Source organism: Eumetopias jubatus, unplaced genomic scaffold, assembly GCF_037043125.1.
Source record: "Eumetopias jubatus isolate StellerSeaLion01/CBP00866 unplaced genomic scaffold, mEumJub1_p1.0 scaffold_11, whole genome shotgun sequence".
Classification (NCBI taxonomy): Eukaryota; Metazoa; Chordata; class Mammalia; order Carnivora; family Otariidae; genus Eumetopias; species Eumetopias jubatus.
In genome coordinates, this window is record NW_028274817.1 from 117,931,977 (window position 1) to 117,947,985 (window position 16,009).

Sequence of the window (16,009 nt, forward strand, 5' to 3'; positions counted from 1 at the left end):
AGCCGATTTGCTCATTTCCCAATTTAAAAATCAGTTAACACAATTATGAATGGTAAACCAGTCAAAGAGGGTGGACTTCTCCCATTGCCAAACCAAGAGTAATCCAGGAGAAATAAATCCGAGTGACATCCTGAGTAGCTCAGAAGTATCATTCAGAGAATAACTGGCTTTTGGAAATACATGAAAAAGGAACATAAATGAAGATTGTCTTACGACAAATCATCATGGAAGATGAAATTCATAGCAAAAGGAATTCATCCGTTGCAGTGTTGCTGTACTGGTCATTCCAATATTTGTTAGTCTTTCTTTTCTGGAAAGTAATTTATTTTGCGATTAGACTGATTCCAGTTGGGCCTAAGGGGTCTGTGTTAATTTCAATGTCTGAAGCAACTGCACTAGATGTTGGATTTTACTAGAAGCCTAATGCTGTGGTGGTTGTTCATCTGAGTACTCTGTCTTTCCATGTCTATCATACCCCTTCTGGCCAATCCACTTACATAAAATATGCTGGAATGAGGACTCAGCTAGAAGGGCAATTGCAGTCAGACCAACTCAGAGTCAAATGTTAAACTCAAACCCAGACAATAATACTAACATCAGTATATATAGGTATGAAGTTGAAAGAAGATGCCCAAAGTTGTTGACAAGGACTCTCTTTGGGGGCTGGGTTTATGGGAATTTTCACTTTCTTCGTCACTTACTTCTCTAATATTTACTTGATAACATTAAGAGATTATTGATTTTTGGGAAAGTGTGAAAATGGCATTGTGGTTATGTTTAAAAGTTATCTGTAAGAAGTTCTTACTAAATGAATTGGTGTGTGAGAAGTACATACCGATTCATTACATGACTGTGTCTACTTTTGTATATGTTTCAAAGTCTTAGAATAAAAGATTAATAGTGATATACTCGGAAAACCAGGCTGGGGACTAAATATAAAGGACCGTGAGTACAGGGGCGCCTAGGTGGCGTAGTCAGTCGCGTGGCCGACTCTTGGTTTCGGCTCAGGTCATGATCTCGGGGTTCTGGGATGGAGCCCCACCGACGGGCTCTGTGCTCAGTGGGGAGTCTGCTTTTCTCTCTCTCTGCCCCTCCCCCCGCCCACGCGTGCTCTCCTCCTCTCTCTAAAATAAACAAATCTTTAAAAAAAAATGGACCTCGGGTTACAAGGAAGTTTTATTCTCTAGTTCAGTGGTCTCCCAACTTGTGTGAATGCAACCCTACCTGCGACAAGATTTTTGCATACATGCACCAGGCATATGCTTATTAATTGATTTATTTATTTAAAATGATGTACATATACCACCGTACTATTACGCCATTATAAAACATACATAAACATAAAAAAGGCTAGATAAAAATAAACACAAGGATCATTCTAACATGTTCTTCCTACACTCTAGTGGACCTGGACCCCACTCAGGAGCCCCATGTGTAATGAATTGGTGGCGGCGGTGGGGGGGGGGGGCTTGAGGTTTTCGAAGTACTAAAGAGTTTGTTTGTAAGAAACAGAAATGTACCGGAGCACCCATAGGTAATGGGAGATGATCTGGAAAGACCCAGAGCTGCTTCACTTAGGCCTCTCAAAGAACTGGAATGGATTACAAGCTGTTCTAACTGGATAGGATTTGAACAAGGATCACCACTTCCTTGTACACTCCTTTTAGACACATGCAACACACATAATGCATCCTGCACATACAGGCAGGAGACAATATGCATATAAAGCAAACATCTCCCACACATTATCTTGGTCAATATATTTGACGTAATGATTATGATGAAATTATCTTAACATTAAAGTATTTACTCTGCCGGGTAATGCAGTAAAACCGTCACACACGTGATTGTACTTAAAAGTCATGACAATCCTATGGAAAGAGATTTTCGTTTTACTATAAGGAAATCGAGGTTTAGAAAACATTAACTTTCCCAAGATGAAAGGGGTAGAAAATGGCAGAGTCCAGATGTAAATCAAGAAGTTTCTGACCCCAGGCCCCATGTCCTTAACGATTAAACCACATTGCCTCCATAGGGAATTAACAACAGTGTCCAAACCATAAGATTGTTGTGATGGTTAAATATATGTGATATGCTTAGCACATTGTCTGACATAGAACACACATCCTATTAATGTTAGCATTTTAGTGCACAGAATATTTACCAAAAATTTCCACAGTAAACACCATTATTTATCAATATCAAACACCAATATTTATAATTATAAGAAAATAATGTTGTATTATTTAAACATTATTTATAATAACACACACCTAAACTCCTTTTGTTTGCTACCATCTAGAAATATGTGTGACTTTTGTGATGGAATCTCTATGGAACGACTGATGAGAAGAGATAGCAACTACAGACTGTTACACCTCCTGCCCAGTAGGCTACAAAAATGAAGTATTTGCACCTGGCATACTCCTGTCATCTTCTAAGGAGCCATCTACATAAACAGGAGTAGGCGGAGCTTAAGCACTAAATGACCCATGAAGTACATAATGTACATATCAATTTTATTTGACAATTGCGGCTTGCATCCTTTTGCTTTGACCCAAAGATACATTTGTAGACAGAGGACAGTTCTGAAAACTTCTTTATGTTCCATCAGTTTCACCGAAAGTGGTCAAATTTACCACTTGTTTGTTTTCCGCCCAGCTTTCCTATTTCTATCTACCAATCCAAATGAGAACTTCTACTAAATACTTTATCATGGCTTCTATATGAGAGGAGCCATCTCTCCCTGATTTTCTGGAACATTCCGGATTTGAAACTGTCCCAATGTTAGGCTGGGATTCCGAATTTGGTTGGAAGCATTGGCCCTGTAGACGTGATGCACGAAGCTCTATGCGGAGAGCCGTGCCTCACAGGCTGGTGTCCCGTCTGCTTTATAGGACTGGATCTGCACTGACTCCAATGATCCTTGATTGTGGCTTTTTGTAATTTTGCAAATACTTCACTAAATGTTCTGTCACTCTTAATGGAATTCTAAGTTTCGCGGTTGAGTTGGGGTGGGGAGGAAGATGACGTCTTTGGTTTATATATTTTGACATTAAATCAAAGGAGATCTCTCTTTTCATCAAACAATTTAATTTTGATATTACTCATTCCTTTCATTTTATGTAATTAGATAATCTCTAACTCTAGGTATTGCCTAGGAACCTGCCCATTGTTACCTCTCTTCTTCTACTTGGGAAGTATTTTAATTGTAGAAACATCGTGAAGAGCATTTCTAGCGACACAATAGAATCCACCGCACCCCAATTTCTAGTCCAAATGGCATAAGCCAAAATTAAATGTTATGTAGGGATTCCTGGAAGAAAGCATCAGATAACCAAACACTATGAGCAAAAAATTGATTTATTATATATATTCTCTATTAATTCATAATAGCTTCTTGGATCTTAAATGTCTTCTTTGCTATTTCCAATGCTTAAAAATTGTAATTTTAAAACATAAGTACTGTTTTATATACATTGTGATTTCTTTCTCTCTCTCTTTCTCTTTTAACTTCTAAGCATGAATGATATGGTCTCCAAGTATCCACTTGGGAGGGAAAGGGGATAGGATTCATTGTTTTGCTCTAACACGGTAGAATTTAAAACTTCACATCATATACCTGGAGTTTCAACTATATGAAAAATAGCCAAATGTCATCACTTTCTTGGATATTTCTTTTTCATGTATATATATGTATAATATAAACAGAATATGTCTGATTAGTACATTTCAACATTTCATCAGTGTGACTTTTATCTCCTATTTTATATAAAATAAAATATACAGAGAGAAGAAAGGAGACATCTGTTCATCGTACACATAAAGTAAATAAACGTTCATGTATGGCTTTGCAAAGGTAGATTATGATGTGACTTTCATACTTTATTTATTTAAAAGCATCTTGAGAGAACGCATTAGTGTGCTTACGAGGGCGGCCATGGTGGTTGAATGTCGCGCCGAGAGTCCAACATTAGGATCCCCACTGGTCTTTCCAGTGGCTGCCTCTGCAGCTTTCAGGAGACAAATGTAGTTTATGACCACTTCATTGATCTTCGCTACGATTTCCTGCCGCTGTGTTTCTGAGTTCACGACCTTCACTAATCGCATGCAAGCTTCCGTTAGGCAACAGAGCACTTGAAAGCTGGAAGTCATAGCTAGGAGCATCTCCTCTGGGCTTTTCTCGGCCATTGCCAGTTTCCTACAGGCACTTCCCAACTGTCTGGACTCGATGGACAACAGCTGCTTGTACTGAGAAAGCGTAAGGTCATATGCTTCAGGGCGTGACTCCTCTCTCTTCCCCTTTGTTGCCCTGACAAGGCAGAGCAGCTCATTGGCATCATTTTGGGCTGCGAGGAACCCATCAGGCATTGCATACGTGCTCTCTTTTAGGGCACTGATTCTTGCAATCCGGGCATCGAAGGCCAGGCTGCTAAAGTCCGCATCCTCTGGGCCAGTCAGGTCGTCTGCCCAGACCTTCAGCACTGACCCTCTGGTCAGCTCCCCTCCTTGCTTCCGAATCCCAACAGCCAGAGGTGGGCTGATTGGTTCTGGCATGGCTTGAGTCATCTGTGGTCGAAAGAGGCAAGAGACCTGGCGTGCGGCCCCTCCCTCCTCTTCATCCTCATCGCCGTCTTCATCCTGCCCTCGGGTCAGGAAGCAGTAGCTGAAAGGTCCCCGGCATCTCCAATTGCTGCCTTCCAGCTTGCGCAAGGGTAATGTCCTACACAGCTTTGAGTCTTTGTGAGCGGCCGGGGACCTTTTGTGAACTTTCCCCTCAGAGCTAAAGAACATCGAGCTTTGGGAAAAACTTTTGGTGAGCTTCTTCCCCAGGGGGAGTTCTGCTCGCCTTTCCGAGCTGGCCTCCTGTGCTTCCGTGACACCTGGACACTTTAAGCTGACCGCACCCTTGGTTCTCTCTTGGAGGGTCTCCAAACCTACAGATCCCGAGAGGATACTGCTGCTACGTCTCAGAGCCCTCTGGCTGGGGGATGTTCCGAGGCTCCCCCCTCTCAGATCCAGTGGCCGCCAGTTCACAGCCTCTCCGTATGCCAGATTTGCTTGGGAGAAATCATTAGGGTCTTGATTTGGAATTGGCACCTTTGATTCCGAGTGAATGTTTGATGGTAGCAGGATGGGATCAGCTTCAGGATGTTGAGACCAAGCTGAAGGCATGCCTCCTCGTCTCTCCTTCCCAGGCTCTGTCAAAGCTACACTAGGGGTAGCAGAGAAACAGAGAGAATCATTAAGCATCTCATGGGGGGTCATTTTCACTGAATCTCTACATGCTGTTTGTCATCGCCCGAGGATGCACTCTAGAAGGGCCGCCATTTGTCAGGGTCACCCCCCTTTTCAAAGACTGCCTCCTGAGATCTCATCAGATTTCCATTTCAACACATTTCAAGAAATTCAGGGAGTCTGTTATTTCTGAAACTATGGGTTTCTTTGGAATTGGCTAGCAATCACAGTCGTTTTCAGAGACCATGGCGTTTCATGACTTGCCTTGCCCCCAGTATTTATCTAGCAGCGTTTAGACATGTAATTAGAAAACGTACCTCCTAGATCTCGACTATGCAAACATATTTATGACATTGAAGTTTCATTTCAAGGCAGTTAGGTGAATCCTGGCATCAGTTATCTTTTTTTTTAAATGGTCTAATTTAATGAATGCAAAGTAAACAAGGTCAACTTTTTTAAGAGGTCCCCACGAGGCCTGCCTGGTACTGGGTTTGAAGCAGAGACCCTGGACGAGTTGCCCAACTATTCTCAAAAAAGTTGTCATGTGAGGGGTGCCTGGGTGGCTCAGTCATTAAGGGTCTGCCTTCGGGTCAGGTCATGATCCCCGGGTCCTGGGATCGAGCCCCGCATCGGGTTCACTGCTTGGCGGGAAGCCTGCTTCTCCCTCTCACAACTCTCCCTGCTTGTGTTCCCTCTCTCGCCGTCTCTGTCAAATAAATAAATAAAAATCTTAAAAAAAAAAGTTGTCATGTGAATTTCAATTAAAAAAAATTTTTAAAAAAGCTGTTATGAGAAGAAAATATTTCTGCCTCACAGAATTTTAGTGAGAAGAGGGAAGTTAGGGGAAAGCTCTTTGTAAACCACGAAAGAGTAAACAGCATGCTTTAATTAGAGGTCAAGATGCTAGCGGAGTGACGAGTTAAGGAACATTCATAGACCCGTTTCCCAAGGCCGGGGATGTCAGTGGTGGGTTTTGTGAAAGGAGATCATCTTAAAAGGGCTGCAAATGAACCAAGGTAAGCTCTCCCTACCATCTACTGACCTAGTATGGAAGCAACACTGTTGATATACTTTGATATTTGAGAGTATGAAAGAACATCTGGTTTTTGCCCCAGGACGGCTGGCCGAGTGGATCGGTGAGAGGACTATGTGCCCACTGGGTGGCAGAATGGTGAAGATGGGCGCGGAAGGTGGCTGTTCTTGTTTCTACCTGTGCCTATATTTTATTCTTTTGGGGAAAATAAAGCAGCTCGTCGTGCATACCCCCAGAGCCTTCCTGACACCGAGGTGTGCCAGATACTGCAGAACACATCTCTAAGAGAGTCTTACAGAGTAGGGAGGGATGTTAAGTATTGCTGAAGGGCAAATGATCTTCCCCAACCCCTTTGATCTCCCCGCTACCCTGCTCTATTCTCCTTCCTTGCCCCTCAATGACGAAATGGCAAAAACAGAAATTTGAGGTCTTGAGAGGGACATTAAACTCTTGGGACTCTACGTCATACTGTCCTGTAACCAAAAGTCCTGCTGAACGCTGCTAAAAATCTACATTTAGACTTTAGAAAAAAAAATGTATTGCTCCACCACATTTTGGAAGCCAGCACAGAGCAAGATTCTCAAGAGTGGACGCCATTTCCACTATTGTTCCAGATCTAGGAACTTCAGTGTTCACTAAACACAGGGAAGGGGGATGCGGAATCAATGCTTGATAACCTGGCCACAGTTCTGCAGCCTTTAAACAAAATTTTAACTTTTAGTTTTCTTCCAGACTTTATACTTTTAGGTTTGTCGTAAATCTGGTTTACATGCTTCCAGGGTGTAATGCGAAGCACTAAATCCATCATTGCTGTACCTGTGGTTTCCTTAATCTTGGGGAGTCGATGACATCCATCTCTCAAAGTGCCAAACAGGGGTTCCGCATTAATAGCTGTGTGCAGGGCAGGCACTGTCATCCGCGGACACATCCCTTCCGTCTGGGGGTGTAATTCCTTAAAGGTGGCTCCGTGGGGGGGCAGCCCAGCGGCTCTCTCCTCGGAAGGAACGTAACTCATGCCTTTCCCCGAAGTCTCGGGAATCAGGTGCTTCCCCATAGCGGGGCAGAGTGGGGACTCCACAGGTGCGGCACAGGTGCCACAGCCCGCCTCCACTGACGAGCCTTGGGAGCTCTGTAGAGAAAAATGGCACTCGCCTTGTAACGATGACATCCGCTTGGCCAAGTGGTAGTCACAAAGGCGGGCCACGCTCTCTTCCGCCTCGGGAAGCTTGGAAGGATGGTCACAGGTGGACGGATCAGTATCCTCGGGGTTATCTAAGTCTTTGGCTGAAGATACACAGGTCACGTCAGTTAAGAAGTGGTCCCGTTGGCCAAGTGCGGAAACCTCACCGGCTTCTCCATCAGGAGCGCCTTCGTCCTTCTCTTCCGCCTCCCTTGTCCCCAGACCAGAAGCTCTCGGGAACGTTATCCCCGTTGCCGCTTCCAACCCACTTTGCTCAGTCACCGCCCCCTCAGCGGCCATGTACCATCTTTGGCTGTCCTTGCGAAAGGCAGTTCTTTCCAGGTTAAAAGTGCTTAGGTGTTGACTGTCCCTTGAAGATACAGTACCAAATTTACCTTTGGCTTCCTCCTCTGCCTCGGCCGTTTTGGCCCCCTGCTGCTTTTTCCCTGGCATGTTTGCACTAGGGGCCGCCTTCCCCTCCCCATCGGCCAGCTTGCTTTTCCTTTTGCTGGTGCAGGAATACACCACCGACCCCATGTGCATTTTGCTAAAGTAGTCGGTGACCGACTTGGTCTCCATGGTTTCGGGCTCCATCTCCATGGGGTCTGGGTGAAGGATCTGCTTGGAAGGCACAACTTTGGGCGGGAGGTCAGTCACTGGGCGGGTGGCCAGGGTGTGGGAGGACTTGGGAGGCAAGCCCCCGGCAGGGGTTTTGGAGGTGGGGAACTCGGTCTGCTCCTCTGCAAGGGGGTGGTATCCTTCGTGAGTGGCCAAGAACATGCGGGAGAGGCTTTCTGACTGCTTCTGTGCTGTGGCCAGTTCAGAGCTCTCAGTCATTTCAGAAGAGTTAGTCTCATTGCCCGAGTCTGACGAAGACTCGGGACTATAAGCCCGCAAGATGGCTACACCTGCATGCCGTAAAAGACAAGAGCCGATTAATGGATGCATCAGAGGCACTAGGAGACACGTAAGAAAATGGGACTCGTTATTATAAAACAACAACAACAACAACAACAACAAAAGACAAACAAAAAACCAAGGTTTTCCCTTTGCAGTAAGGACTCTGAGTTTATTGCACAATTGTTCCAGAAATGGGGGGAAATACGTGCCACATATTTAAAAAAACAAAAAAACAAAAAAACGAAGGAAACCACGTACACAGAAAACCCATGATGGTAGTTTCAACACACTTATGAAATGGGACATGCGTGAAATGGAGAACAGCACACAACAGGACTTCAGGGGTAAATGGCTTGAGAGGATGCAATGCATGGTTATCAGTGAATAAATGTAACAATCGTGAAAGAACCTGAATTGTCACTGGTCTGCTGTTCTTCTGACACGGACAGAGCTTCTAGAGCTTCCAGCGTGGAAACCACGGTGTTATCCAGGCCCTTCTCACACTTGCCCTCGGCGCTGGTGGGCACAGCGTCAATGAGGGACACGGGGATCTCATCACTTTGCAGACTCCTGCCTGGCTCCTTGTCCTCGAGGAAGGACGCTGCCTGGCTCTGGGAGTCCTCTTCATCTGAACTATCTCGAAAGCCAGGTGGGGGTGCGGCGATGGCCATGTTCAAGGAACGCAACAGGAAGTCATCCTCATTGTCATCCCCTTCTGGAGGGGGCAGGGATGTGAGGTCAATGATGTCATCGCTTGACCCAGACAGGTTGAGGATGGCTGGCTGGTTCATCTCTCCCACCACGAGGTCCTCCTCACAGCTCACCTCATCTTCGTCCTCCACGTCATCGGTGTTTTCTGCGTAACAGATGTCGTGCAGGAGGGGCTCCTCTATCCCCTCGGCGGCCTCAAAGTTTTTGACATCACCTATGTTTGCATAAACGGAATTTGCCACAAACTGGATGCTCTCAGCATCAGGAGCGAGATCCAGGCCCTTCATGTCATTGGCACTGCCGATGTAGAGATTCCTCTGCTTCTCCAGCAGTTCCGGGCTCTCCTCCAGTAGTCTATCGTAGCCGAGAGTCGGGGGATTCATGCCATCATCCAAGGCGAGATCTCCGAAAATAAAGGACACTTTAGCTCCTCTCGGAGACTCCTGGGCTTTCTTTAGTGTTTCCGGTCCTGAGAGGGTCAGCAGGGACCGCTGAGCTAGAGTCCTGTAGTCGGCCTCACACGGAGCATCTCCTGGCTGGGTCAGCGGCTGGTTGAGTTCGTCTGGATTATAGGTGCTGTCTATATACAGGTGCCGGTGGTCTTTGGGACACAAGGTGCCGTCCGAAATATCGACCGTCTTCTGTTTTGAATCTATATATGTTATTTGGGCTTCTTGCTCCCCTTCGCCAATAAAGGTGGTCATCTGGGGTATACAGTTCCAATCGGGGCCAAGGAGGTTATGCTTTCCTTTATTTTCAGTTCCTAAGGAGAAAGAATCATGCAAAGACAACGTTACTGTGAGGCCTGGTTTCTTAATTTCATGGCTTGTAGCATCATCACTTTTGTAAATACGGTCATGCAGCCTTCCGGATATGGTACCAGTCGATGGAGGCTTCAGGTGTCAGGATTTCCTGGTTAGGAGAACTGACCTTAACAAAATCGATCCCACACAAAATATAATTGCTATCTGATAAAAAAGAATACCATCCGAGTATGGGGAACTGCAGCTTAACTCCATCTGACCCTTGGTTCTATTATTAGAAGACCTCATTTCCATCTATGAATGGGAATATACAAAATGCCTTTCAAATTCCTTAAAGGCCACAGTCCAATCAGTTGTCATTCCAGAAAATAGATTCCCCTTTTCTCGGTAAAGTGAGATCTGACATCCCCCACTTTGTGGACGAAGATGTTGGACTTTTTCCTCATTGAGTTAAGAGAAAGTCAAGGAACCGCATACTTCCACCACGTATTTTAGGAACTATTGTATAATGTGATAATGTCACAATAAAAATAGTCTAATATATACATACATAAAAATATGATAATATTGTAATGATAGTACAAAAACCTCTATCCTCAGCCTTTGTATATCCTAGTGAGTGTTAAGACATCCACGCATAAAGCTTAGGATGGATGCTTGCGCGTGTGCGCGCACATGCACACGTGTATGAGTGCATAACGTGGAGCACGTCACAGGTAATGTGCTTCTCTCTACTATTTCTTTCTCCCTTTTTAAGATTTTATTTATTTGACAGAGAGACACAGTGAAAGAGGGAACACAAGCAGGGGGAGTGGGAGAGGGAGAAGCAGGCTTCCCGCCGACCGGGGAGCCCGATGCGGGGCTCGATCCCAGGACCCTGGGATCATGACCTGAGCCGAAGGCAGACGCTTGACGACTGAGCCACCCAGGCGCCCCTATTTCTTCTCTTTTCTTTTTTTCCCCCTCTCTGCTATTTCTAAGCATAGTTAACAGTTTGGCTAATTTCAATTTTTACTGGTATCAGGAGAACTCCTGAAGATTTGTTTGATGTTCCTCATGAATTAAAATTGCAAAACCCTAATTTAAAAATCATTGTTTTGGTTGTTCCTCAAGGGTCTTCCAGTAGGGAATTTTGATGTGGAAATTTTGCTCTGACATTTAACAAGACAAGGCGGTGTGTCATTCTGTCAATACTGCTTTGTAGATTCCAGAGGAAACATTCTGAGGAAGTGTTGGGGACACACATTCTCCCATTACTGCCCTCAAATTGCCCCCTGGCCTAGGTCTGGATAATACTGACATCAGATGTACAAGACATATGGGAAGAAAATCAGTTCTACCGAAGATGTTTTTGCTTCCTGCAAGTTATACACATTAAACTCAATGCTGAACGCTGTTCCAAGTCCTTTAGCTAAATGCATATTTTCACATGAGTGGCAAGTAAAGATACAATTCTGAAGACACTGAGCTACACAAGAACCATATTTACACGTTACCTTATGATAAACAGACCTGTGGGGGTTCAGCATTGTTTTATGAACAATTTCGATTATGACTGGCTGCGTGTGGGGCTGCGTGTGTAGCGCACGCTCGTGTATGTCAGGGGATTGACTTGCTGCGAGACAGCAGTTTAGCAAAGCCAGGACAGAGCTCTGGGTTTAAACTAGTGGCTGGCAAATTTTTCCTGTAAAGGGAGGGCTAGATGGTAGACGTTTTTAGGTTTTGTGGGCCAACTGCTCAGTCGAGCAACCACTCAACTCTGCTGTTGTAACACGGGAGTAGCCACAGCTGACACATAAAGATATGCACGGAGTGGGTTGAACGGGGGCCTCTTCAAAAGATATGTCCACTCTGTGAATAGGACCTTATTTGAAAAAAGAGCCTTTGCAAGTATAATTCAGCTATGGGTCTTGAGATGAGTTCATCCGGATTATCTGTGTGGGCCTTAAATCCAACAACACGTGTCCTTATAGGAGGAAAGCAGAGGGAAATTTAAGCCCCCCAGAAAAGCAGGGAAGGCCGTGTAAAGGTGGAAGCAGAGATAGGAGGTATGCAGCCATAAGGAATGCTGGTGGCCCCTGGAAGTTGGAAGAGGCAAGAAAAGATTCTCCCCTTGAGCCTTTGGAGGAAGTACGGCCCTGCTGCTGCCTAGATTTTGGACCTGTAGCCACCAGAACTGTGAGAGAGTAAGTTGCTGTTACGTTAAGCCCCAGGGTTTGCGATAACCTGTCATGGCAGCTCTAGGAAACAAATACAATGTGCACGGCTGAGTACCAATAAAACTTTGTTTACAAGAACAAGATTTGATCCCTGAGCCATAGTTTGCCAATTTCTGGTTTAGGACAACATGAAAGCTGAACAGATCAGCAGGCTAAAACGGGTTGATTGATACTTCCTCAGATCCTCCTAATGCTCAGAGATGCATAGATATGTGGGTTCAGGGATTCTGAAAGTAACTGAAGGTTCATTTTCAAGATAGGGAAGAAATGGGGGCTTGCTGTTCCTTAGTAGAGATCCTGACTAAGGTCTCTGATCAATTTGAGATAGGAAGAAAACATACACTCCACTCAATCTTGGCTTCCTTCCAGAAGGGTGTACTGACTTGGCTTTTGGAATGATTTGAGAGACACAGAAGGATGTGGGTTAGGAACTGGGGTCTATACCATGGCCCAATCTTGTGGGAGGAGAGTGTGGACCAGGGGTGAACGGGTCCAAACAGACTTCACTCTCTACACTTCTTGGGTGGTGGGGGGGAGTTTCTGAAGAGGAGAGAGTTTCTGAAGAGGATGAGAGAACTTCCAGTTCTCTCATACTTAGCAACCATGAGAGGGTGCTAAGCCGCTGGCCGCTGCTCAGCTCAGGTTAACTAGGTGCTCCTTGGAGCATGCCCGCTCTCTCCCTCAGCGCCTGCTGCTTACACGCACGTTCCCCACACCCCCCAGCAAGAGGGAGATACCTGGAGCACAAGCCCTCACCCTCATTCTCAGTGTTACCAAAAGGTTGAAGTTCCATTCTTTCCCGATGGTGATAATAGTGTTCCCCCCTCGAAACCTGATCAAACATTACATTGGGAGTCACTATCAACTGGACGGAATGGAGGCCCTCTTTACTGTGGCTCTTTTTGAAATTGTAGGTTTCCTCTTCTTCCCGCATGTGTACAATCTCAACAGTCTATAGGGAAAAAAGGTTTTATTTTCAAGACCAACTTCAAGGTTTGAAAATAAAAAGCCAAAAACCGGTTTTCCAACACGAAAGGATCGTGTGACACTGCAGAACTGATCTTCAGAATTTCCCAGGCCTGGGCAAAATTGCTCGAAATCTCCTAGCTCGAAAACGTGTGATCCCACAAATGTTCACCACCAGAGCCAGCGCACCCTCGCCACCGCCTTCTTGTTCCTCCTCTGTTTATTTTTGATCATTTGCACGTCTCAGGGTCTTTCCTTGCCTTATGTCTCTCTTCCTTTCTTTTCTCCGTTTCTGTCACCTTCCTTCTCAAGTTCTCCCACTCCTGCTTCCCTGCCCCTTGTTGACTGAAGTCCGGGCATCCTTTTAGGTGTTGTACACAAGTTCCTTCCAAACCCTTCCCTTGCCAGCTAGCTTCTCGATCCCGATTTTACAAACGAAAAAACCCAAACTTAGAGAAATTAAAACAAGACACTTCCAGGTGGGGCTGGATCACGTCCACTTGTAATTCCAAGTTGCCTTCTGGCATGCCTCGTCCATCTCCCTCGTCTTCTCTCAGGCTTCCCTGCTTCCTGTGACCAACTGCTCCCCCCTACCCGGCCATCATCATAAACTGTGCGCGAGCCTATTGGGTTGTGTGTGTCTACAAGTGACAAGATATTTAGGGAATGATGATTTACGTTTTCTGCTAAGTCTGAAAGTGAGAGGATTTTTCCTCCCCCGCCCCTTTCAGAAACGGTGACAATGGAATTTGTTCTTAAGATTTTCCCTTTCTTTTAAGAGAAACCCTGAGTATGGAACCCCCGATTATAATTTTTTCATGGGTCGGCAGCTCTGGCTTGAGGGCTAGTGTCTGTCCATCGGCCACATTTACTGAGTGTCTACTGTAGATGGAAGAAAACAATCAAACACTAAAGAAAACGAATTCTAAAGCAAATGAAAACCGCCCACTCCCAGAGAAGCAGTTAATACTGCAGCCCTCTTTGTCCTCACTTGTGAGTTTTCTTGTCCTGTCAAGTGGCTGAACTTGTTTGAAGCCTTTGCCATCTCGATGCTCCCACTACAGAGCTAAGATGGCTGCTAGGGTTCCTTCTAGAGGCCCGAGTCCAAGTGCTGGGTGATCCCTAAGCCTTCCAGTGGGTCTCAGAGCTCCCAGAATCCTGGGTGTAAGTCTGACATTGAAGGAGGTGCCCAGACATCTAGGCCTAGGGCCCCTTAAGGAGGCAAAAGGCAAAGGGGGGGGGTGCACAACTTCCACCGCGCCTTCCATCATTAATTCTCCGCATCCTGACCTCTGGAAGAGCGAGGCAATAAAAACTCAGTCATAAAGACTGATGCTTAACTACCTTCAGAATAGGAAAATCATTCCCTTTGAAACACGTTCCCCAGCATTTCCAAGTGACAGGTAAAATAGGGTGGACAAATCGACATTTTCATTAAAATAAATTAGACCATATCAGAATTATTTGAAGGCTTTTGTATTAAATTTGGACATTACATTTTTGTATGAGCACAGTTTTAACTTTTCAAGAAATGTCCTTATTGTTGTCAGGTGGGGTGGGGAAGTGGGGGGCGGGGGTCAGAGCCTCATGAGTTTAGGAAGAGAATACCTGTTTCCTGGGTCCCTGTATTTTTCTTGTTGGCCATGTTAAATATTGACCTCCTGGAATCCACAAGTAGCCGGTAGTAGCCAGCAGTTAAGCAGGCCAGGTTCATGGCATCTGATGATTCCATCAGGAGTGTGATGGGCTACAAAAAAGAGAATATTTTGGTTAAAGCCATCCCTCCTTAATAAGCTCCCTCAGGTGACAACAGTTGCATTGGTGCTTATGAAATATAACAAAGAAAGTTACTGAGCAACCATTTCATTGGAGAAACACAGAAGGTCGGAAGTAACACTGAGAGCCTTACTGAAAAACATTTAGGTGACACCATCTTGAAAACGTAGACATTTTGAATCTTCCCAAGTAATACTGGAATGGGAGAAAAAAAGTAGACATTGGTTCTGTTTCCAAAGAGTTAACATTTTAAAAAAGTGAGAGTTAAGGAGGCAGTTACCAAATGTGAACCTGCGAGCTGAAAAATCACAGGAAGATTAAATTTGGGTTCATAGTGAAAATTAGTGTTGAAAAGAAGTAAAAACTCAAGTGGAAATCACGTCTAAGACTGAAGGAAAAGTGTCAAAAAGATCCAGGAAAAGGATGCTTGTAAAAGAAATTGTAAATTCACAGGGGAGCCAAACAGCGATGGGAGTTGAGAAAAGGCCTTGCTAAAACTTTCTGGAAACAACGAGGCTCTCATATATATGACTGGAGACGAGTCTTGGGCATATAGGGAAGAAGTGGTTAGTTGAAGCAATTCTTCTTGAATTAGGAAGGGTAGACTGGCTGGTGTGTTCTTGGTGAGAGAGAGAGAACTTGAGAGGAATAAGGGAGTAACACGAAAGCAGACACCCAGAGGGGCACAGAAATGTCGAGGTGACCAGCTCTTACTTTCACTCCCAGGTATAGGACCCTGGCCACATTTGATGGCCCTGGCTAGTGGAATCTTTTTTTTTTTTTTTTTTAAAGATTTATTTATTTGAGAGAGCGAGAATGGGAGAGAGAGTACACGAGAGGGGAGAGGGTCAGAGGGAGAAGCAGGCTCCTCGCCGAGCAGGGAGCCCGATGCGGGACTCGATCCCGGGACTCCGGGATCATGACCTGAGCCGAAGGCAGTCGCTTACCCAACTGAGCCACCCAGGCGCCCCCCCCTTTTTTTTTTAAGAACTTATTTATTTACGTATTTGAGAGAGAGAGAATGAGAGATAGGGAGCACGAGAGGGAAGAGGGTCAGAGGGAGAAGCAGACTCACTGCTGAGCAGGGAGCCCAATGCGGGACTCGATCCCGGGACTCCAGGATCATGACCTGAGCCGAAGGCAGTCATCTAACCAACTGAGCCACCCAGGCGCCCTGGCTAGTGGAATCTAACATCCCACCAAAAGCCCCCACACTACTTGA

The 16,009-nt window shown here is 45.3% G+C and overlaps 1 protein-coding gene across 2 annotated transcripts in view; it reads right to left on the minus strand.

Moving 5' to 3' along the window:
• Positions 1 to 1,309: 1,309 nt before the first annotated feature.
• FRMPD4 (FERM and PDZ domain containing 4) overlaps positions 1,310 to 16,009 on the minus strand; it is a 204,981-nt gene continuing 190,281 nt past the window's right edge. For both annotated transcript variants that reach the window (XM_028115010.2, XM_028115009.2), the window contains 4 exons: positions 14,620 to 14,758; positions 8,761 to 9,825; positions 7,088 to 8,359; positions 1,310 to 5,210 (listed from right to left, as the gene is read on the minus strand). In XM_028115010.2, the coding sequence (XP_027970811.2) occupies positions 3,886 to 5,210; positions 7,088 to 8,359; positions 8,761 to 9,825; positions 14,620 to 14,758 (3,801 nt within the window). In that variant the 3' untranslated portion in view covers positions 1,310 to 3,885. The remainder of the gene's footprint in view (positions 5,211 to 7,087; positions 8,360 to 8,760; positions 9,826 to 14,619; positions 14,759 to 16,009) is intronic.